The sequence below is a fragment of the Camellia sinensis genome, chromosome 6 (genome assembly GCF_055761805.1).
Source record: "Camellia sinensis isolate YWXY chromosome 6, ASM5576180v1, whole genome shotgun sequence".
Taxonomy (NCBI): domain Eukaryota; kingdom Viridiplantae; phylum Streptophyta; class Magnoliopsida; order Ericales; family Theaceae; genus Camellia; species Camellia sinensis.
In genome coordinates this window covers 103,623,976-103,631,970 of record NC_138966.1, presented here as the reverse complement: position 1 = coordinate 103,631,970, position 7,995 = coordinate 103,623,976, and the positions used below count along the sequence as shown (strand labels likewise).

The following is a 7,995-nucleotide window of genomic DNA, read 5'->3' as shown; positions in this document are numbered from 1 at the left end:
CAGATAGAGCTACTTACCAAGATCATGGACTTCGATGTGGCCCGGATTGACTTCATTTCAGTATTTAGTTGCTTTAAGTGGTGCTCCATATCCTTGGGGAGGCACACACTTTTGGCCAAGTTAAAGGCCAATTGATGATCTTTTTCGGCCACGACCGAATCAGTGGCTTTGATATCTCGGTCGTTGAAGGTCAGCAGGGGAGCCCACTTCGGAGATTCAGGTCGGTCAGTTTGCTCCGGTTGGGTTGAAGGTTGAGGACTTTGGGGGATGGATTCGACCTCATCAACAAGTTGCTGTTCGGTCGGTGTAGATCGGGCGCGTTTGGAGGGCCGAGATGAAGAAGGTCGTTGAGAAGGGAGGGCCACAACGGCAGGCTGAACCTCAACCGTCGGTGGTACTTCGGCTCTGGTCGTCGAGGTTAGAAGGGCCCTGACTCTGCTCCTCTTCGCCATCTCTTCTTCTGCGGTTAGAGGGACAAGTCTTATCTCGGGCAAAGTTGGGTCCGGCTCCGGTGCCTCTTCAAGAAGGAAGTCAGTCACCCTTGCTTTTCGGCGACCGCTGTAGCGATAGGTCGGCTCAAAATTTAGAAGCTTGGCCCAATCTCTTTCTTTAATCCGGAATGCGGCTCGCAAAACTCCGAGGTTGGGATAGCTATACAAGGAATGGAGATGGGCGAAATCTGCAAAAAAGAGAGAAGTGTTAGTTCGGCTAATAGACTAAACAACCGAGATAACACACAAAGCAGAAGACCGAAGTAAAATTACCAGGCTCTCCCATTTTCCAATTTATAGGTCGGCCAGGAATTTGAGCTTGAAAATCCTCAAAGTTCTCAGAGACCCAAAAGAAATCATCATCATTAAGATCTTTGTCCGGAGTGTGTTTAATTATCTTCTCTCGACGGCGGCGAATTCTGAGGTAGTAGACCCACCCAGCATTCTTTGAGCCAATAGAGTATTGATGAAAGATCTCGGCCAGACCAAGATTTAGTCCGGTTTGGTGGTTTAATGCGGCTATCCCCATTATAATACGATATGTATTGGTGGATAGTTGGGTGGGGCATAACCTAGTCTGTCTAAGAAATTCGCAGATTAGCGGTTGGACAGGAAACCGTAGTCCGGTTTCTATTATGGATTGAAGGGTAAAGGGAACGAAGCCTTCATTGTTCCAGGGGGTAGCATCTTTTTCGGCCAACGTCAGATGGACGTCATTAGGAATCTGGTAATCTTGCCTAAATTCGGCCATGCCACCAGGGGTTTCGACTAAATATCTATACTTACCCATTTGTTGTATAATTTATGAATAAATTATTTCGGTACAAAAACTAGGCTCAGTAGCTCGGTTGAGCACACGCAGGAGTGCCTGGGCAACCTAAGTCTGCAAAGTAGAAAACAAAGGGGTTAAGCACAGATCGTTGGACCGCGCTACAAATTATAAGCAAGATATACAAATCCTACTTCGGCTTAGTGGGCTGGTTCTACCTCGGCTCATCAGAAGGTTTCTTAGCTCGGTTTTGAGCAGTTTAGACCGGTTTAACGTCTAGGGGCAGCTTTCTGAGTTCGGTCTAAAAAAAACTAAGAAAGCTGGTTTAGTCCCGAGGCCTAAATCGGTTGCGGTGTGAGGAAAGTTACTCCGGCTGAGCCCCTAGGGGTGGCTTTCTGAGTTCGGTTTCAGAACTAAGAAAGCCGGCTTGGCCCCAAGGTCTTAGCTCGGTTGGAGACCGAAGTACCTAGTTCGGTAAGTGCAAGCTTGTTCGGTGAACTTATCTTGGCTAGAGTGGTTCAGAAGAAACTACTGATATTCCTACAAGTTCCAGTTCGGTTAGTGACTACAGAAATCTACATATTTGGGGCAAACAGGATCCTAGTTCGGTTGCAATGTGATTTTGGATCTAAAACTGGTTTTTCTACATAACAGTTCATACACGTACAAGTTCCATTCATTTTTCCATAAGAATACAGAAGCAAAAACAAAAAAAGTATACACAAGCATGCTTCACCAAGACAGGGAAAACAGAAAAGAAGAAAGCAAAAACAAGTTTTTTCAGACTTACCAGAGGGAAACAAAGACGAGGAAGGAAGAATGGCAGCAAAACCACAGCCTTTTCAAGAACAATGGAAGAACAGTTAGAACCACAGAGAGAAGACGAAGAATTTGAAGAATGTAAGTGAATGATCCAAAGGTAGAATGGTTCTTTTGTGAAAAATGAGAGAGAAAGAAGCGGCAAAAAGGGGCGGGAACTGTACGAAATTTTTGTAGGGCGGCGTGACAGTTGGCCATGGCTTATCAGAGTTTGCCACGTGTCACTAGAATGGGAAGCGTTACAGTCGCTGTGATTGAAGAGACGTTTTGACCGGATATAGTGATACCCGAGGTAAACTTAGCTCGGCTGGAAAGGCTAAAGGATTTTTAGCTCGGCTGGAAAAGCGTAACAAACTCTAGCTCGGCCAGAAGGCTGGTAATCCCGATCATGCTATGCAGATGGAATTAAGGGGCAATTGAGAGGGTAATTTTTGGGAAAAATTGGGCCGAGCTGAGAGTTGGGCATTGAGGCCCAAAACGCGGAGGACTAAGTAAGAAGGCCGCAATAGATACTCCGGCCCAGAAGGGCAAAGTTACTCCGGCCTTGGGAAGACAAAGTTACTTCGGCCCAAGGAGGTGAAATTACTCCGGCTCAAGAAGAGATCGTTACTTCGGCCCAAGGAAGAGTAAAATTACTCCGGTCTGGAGGCAACTCACAGTTAGGCCGGTCTCAGAGTTAGTCCGGTCGCAGTATGTTCTGGGAAGGCCGGTGTCGGAATTAGTCCGGTCGTGACTTACAATGGTTAGGTCGGTCAGAACTTGTTACTTGGAAGTTTGAACTAAGCACATCAAGGTTGAACAGGGCAGCCGAAGTAAAGAGTTGGAGGAGAAGACCGAGCTAAGGATAGTTCGGCCCTCTGTGGCTCGGTATAGCCAATTTTACTTCGGTCAAAAGGAAGTTCGGCCATAAAGAAAACCATCCCACTTGGTTTAAGCAGTGGGGGAGGGTGTAAAAGGATAAGCATTATCCTTAGGAGATTGAATCCTAGGAGGACTCTGTATGGAGAAATACAAGTCCTACTAGGATTGTGCCATATGAAACTTATAAAAGCTCACAAGCAACACCTTGGAGGAGGTAATTGAACACAATCTTTCTGAGAACTTTGAGCTTTGTCTATTTGTCAAGTTTTCTGACTTAGGCATCGGAGAGGTTTCCGGCACACACCCGCCGGCTAGCTCACGTTTGTGTTTTCAGGTGACAAAGCGACGTCGTATGGAGGAGCGTGGACTTGGTCAACAGGATTATACGAGGAGAATTATTTCCTCCCCGTACACCTCCTATTTGGATCCATACAACAAATGCCATGCGTATATGGGGGTACCATTTTATTCTGGGGTGTGTCGTACGTGTTCATATGGTGTTTGTTGTGTAGATCCACGTAGGTGAAAAAAATGGTGAAATTTATCTAGTGACAAATATCTTTTTTATTTTATTTTATTTAACTGCAGTCTTTAGCACCATCTTACTGTTAATTGATTTTCTGCAAATTCACAATATTTCTCATCTAATTGCTATGTTTTCGTTGCAGTGCAATCCATATTTGACATCGTGTTTGTTGAAGAAATATGTTGATCTTCTGCTTCTTGATGATCACAAATCTTGGTTCTATGAGAGAGAAAAGGCTGATGAATGCTACATGTATTTTGATTTTAGATAACAAAGGATCATCAGTTGCCATTTTTGGCAGCCTTGAAGACACGCTTGGCAAAACCATACAAGAGATTGACAATTTCTTCGTGAGTTTTGATGAATGAGGATGTGTACAAACTATCATTATGAAATTATGGAATTTTTTAGGCTTTCCAAAAAGTAATTTATATTAATTTATATTGTGTTTAATTTTTTTATTTCTTTTATATTTTTAAATTTTATCGGAGGATAATTATGGAATATTATGTAGTGGGATAATTTTGTTGATGTGTAATTATGAATGGAAGAATATTTTATTATGAAGAAATTGTTATTTTATACAGGAATTTTTATATTATTATGGAGAAATTTTAATATTTTTAATAATTTTATAGGAGGATTTTTTTTTCTTTTTTGTGACGGCAGTACACTGTCGCAAAAAACAAAAAATTTTATTATTTTTATTGATTTTGTTACAGGTTTTACTTTTTGCGACGATACTAAACTGTCGCAAAAAATAGAAATTTTATTCTTTGAAATAGAAATTTTATTATTTTTTTAATACTTTTTGCGACGGTATTACATTGTCGCAAAAAATAAAAATTTTCATATTTTTAATACTTTTTGCGACGGCACCACACCGTCGCAAAAATAGTGTTTTTGCCGTTACAAAAAAAAGACTATTAGCGACGGTATATTTTGCCGTCTCAAATAATATTTTTAGCGACGGTAAAATAGTGCCGTCGCAAAAAGTCAAGAAATTTCAAACACTATTAGCGACTGCACAGTGCCGTCGCAAAAGGCAAAAATGCCGTCGCAAAAACTCTTTTGCGACCCCTCCATTTGCGACCCCCTCTTGCCGTCGCAAAAAGCCATTTTGCCGTCGCAAAAAGTTTTTGCGATGGCATTAGGAGTATTAGCGACGGTATTTTACCGTCACAAAAAGTCAATTTTTTTGTAGTGAACTCTTGACTTTATACTAAAAGCTAATACAATAAAGAAAAAAAAATTCCCCACCTAAATAAACACTCGCCAAATAATAATCAGCTTGCTTGGTTTTGATTTTTAAAAAATACATTTTAAAAAATTCTACTTTCGTATTTTTTGTTTTCAATGAATATTTTTAATATTTTAAGCAATTTTTTATAAAATTTTTTAGACATACATAACATAAATACACTTAAAAAATATAATATTTTTGATTTTTTTAAAAAAAATTCACTAAATACCAAAAATATGAAAATTTAGTACATTTTTCTTATTTTGTGTATTTATTAATTTTTTAAAATATTTTTTTACAAATATTTTATTATTTAGATACATCTAAGTAAAGTGTATTTAAAAAAATAAAAACGTTGCTTAAAATTTTAAAATATTTACTAAAAATAAAAAAACTTGAAAAATAAAAAATTCAATTTCTAAAAAATTGACCAAACATATATTTGTAGTAGTAACCAAACAGAGCCTGAACATTGTCGTTGATACAATTTGGCGCGGCGAAGAACATACCAAACTGAATTTCCAACTCTCAAACTCAGCGACTGAGTGAAATGCTCTCACCAACATTCATATTACCCCAAATTACTCTCTTTCACCCACCTTCCCTTCCCTATATTCAACCACCCAAATCACCAAACCACTCAGAAAACTTCAAAACTACAGTTCCAAAGAGTTCTCACCATGATTACCCCCAAAATCTTCCTTCTTTTTCTTCCAAAAATCCACCATTAACAAACCATTTGCCCAATGTTTCAAGCTCCCAAGAAGACCCACAACCCAATTTCCCTAATGATTCGTTGATCAATCAATTGGGTGATTCTGATGTGCTTGCTTCCCAGCTTCAGTTGTGTGATAGAGTAAAAGAAGTTAGGAAGTTACATACAATTGTTATAAAGTGTTTGATGAGCTCGGTCGTATTTGTGGATAACAATTTGATTAGTGCTTATGCGAGAATTGGGGATTTAGTTGCTGCGCGTAAGGTGTTTGATAAAATGTCGGAACGAAATGTTGTTTCTTGGACTGCTATTCTTAATGGGTATTTAAGGTTTGGGCTTGATGATGAAGCCTTTGTGTTTTTCAGGGAAAATATTGGAAGAGGAGTTCAGGCGATGAACTTTAAGACTTTTGTGTGTGTATTAAATTTATGCAGTAGGAGATTAGATTATGAGCTTGGGAAACAAATTCATGCTTGTATAATAAAAGGAAATTGGAGTAATTTAATTGTAGACAGTGCAATTGTCTACTTTTATGCACAATGTGGTGATCTATCAGGTGCATTTCGTGCGTTTGATCGGATGCCAAATCACGATGTAGTTAGTTGGACAACAATGATCACTGCTTGCTCACAGCATGGGTGGACAGAGGAGGCCTTTCTGTTATTCTCACGAATGCAATTTGAAGGATTTTCCCCTAATGAGTTTACAGTTTGTAGTGTTCTGAAGGCTTGTGGAGATGAGGCGGCATTGAAGTTTGGGAGACAATTACATGGGGCCGTAGTTAAGAAGATATTCAAAAATGATGTGTTTATAGGGACTTCTTTAGTCGATATGTATTCGAAATGCAAGGAGATTGTGGACTCTAGGAAAGTGTTTGATGGAATGAGGAAGAGAAACACAGTCACTTGGACTTCCATTATAGCAGGGTATGCTCGGAATGGACTTAGTGAGGAGGCCATAAGTCTATTTCGGATAATGAGAAGACGTAAAATACTTGCTAACAACTTGACCATGGTGAGCATCCTCAGGGCATGTGGCTCGGTTGGAGGTTTGGCGTTGGGAAAGGAAGTTCATGCTCAATTAGTCAAGAATTCAACTCAAAGCAATATTTACATAGGAAGCACTCTTGTGTGGCTCTATTGCAAATGTAGGGAGTACTCTGTTGCATCCACGATCCTCCAAGAAATGCCTTTAAAAGATGTAGTCTCGTGGACTGCCATGATTTCTGGTTGTGCAGGTCTTGGCCACGAATCCGAGGCTCTTGAATTCTTGAAAGAAATGTTAGGGGAAGGTGTTGAGCCAAACCCATTTACCTATTCATCTGCTTTGAAAGCTTGTGCCAAACTAGAAAATATTCATCAAGGGAGATTGATCCACTCCTCTGTGAACAAGACCCCAGCCTTCTCTAATGTGTATGTGGGCAGCGCTTTAATTTTTATGTATGCAAAATGTGGGTATGTTTCGGAGGCAATTCAAGTTTTTGATAGCATGCCAGAACGGAATTTGGTTTCTTGGAAAGCTATGATTATGGGTTATGCAAAGAATGGGTTATGCCGAGAGGCTTTGAAGCTCATGTATCGAATGCAAGCAGAGGGAGTTGAGGTGGATGATTACATACTTACAACGGTTCTTACTGCTTGTGGAGATGTTGATTGGAATGTGGAGCCTGCACCTAAGCATTGCTTGCAGTTGACTTGATCTTTCATGATAACAGAATTCCAGTTTTTGATTTGGAATTCTGAATGGAATCGTAGATGGCTGGTCTGATCAAGATCTATTGACTAAATTGTGGAATATAGATTGAATGTCGGATTAAAAAACATATAACAGTGAATCAGTATGAGAAGCTGTCTCCCTATGCGAAGCCCTCCTTCCTAGGGAGAGGAAGACAGAAAGGGAAAAAAGGTTCAGTTCAGTTCTCATTCATTGGCGGGGGATTTGTCCTACACCGCTTCTTGAGAATCTTGTGACATTACCAAATCACTTGTTGTTGTACAGTGATGTTTCATGTATCATTGATGTAATGTGAATTCATTACATTAGAAATTTGTCCATAAATGAGTATTGCACCCTAAGGGAAACAGATTATAGGTTGATTGATTTCAATCTTGTGTATAGAAATTATCTTCTTAATTTTTTCCTTAACCCCACATCATTTCATCCTTCACAGATATCTCACGCCTTTGAGGAATATTCTATGTGAAACGCAGGTGGCCAGTTTAGCTGCATTTTGGATTATCGGGTTTGTGTGTTTTATATAATCTGGATGTTTCTCTGCTAAAAATACAATTAGCATATAGCACAGACCAGTATTTCAAAATCAAACCATTTCTTTTTCTTACCAATTTTGATAATTTCTTTTCCGGTGGTTGTATTGTAGAAGTGGCTGCTGTCTGCTTTTTTTTTTTTGGTTAAGGCTGCTGTCTGCTAAACATAATGCAAATGTATCATATCTGTCTTAGTTTTCTTAATTTCCCTAGAGGATCTTGAGATCAGCAAGTAAGTTTCATTTGAAGAAGTTTAATGATTAAAGGCTGTTTTTTCCAACTTCCCTGGAACTCTATAAACATT

At 39.5% G+C, this 7,995-nt stretch overlaps 1 protein-coding gene across 1 annotated transcript; it reads left to right on the top strand.

Annotated features, from left to right (window-relative positions):
* The first annotated feature begins 5,166 nt into the window (after window positions 1-5,166).
* On the top strand, window positions 5,167-7,571 carry LOC114295327 (pentatricopeptide repeat-containing protein At4g18520, chloroplastic). The gene has a single exon (XM_028239554.2). The coding sequence runs from the start codon at window positions 5,260-5,262 to the stop codon at window positions 7,120-7,122; it is 1,863 nt and encodes a 620-aa protein (XP_028095355.2). The 5' UTR covers window positions 5,167-5,259; the 3' UTR covers window positions 7,123-7,571.
* The last annotated feature ends 424 nt before the right edge of the window (window positions 7,572-7,995 follow it).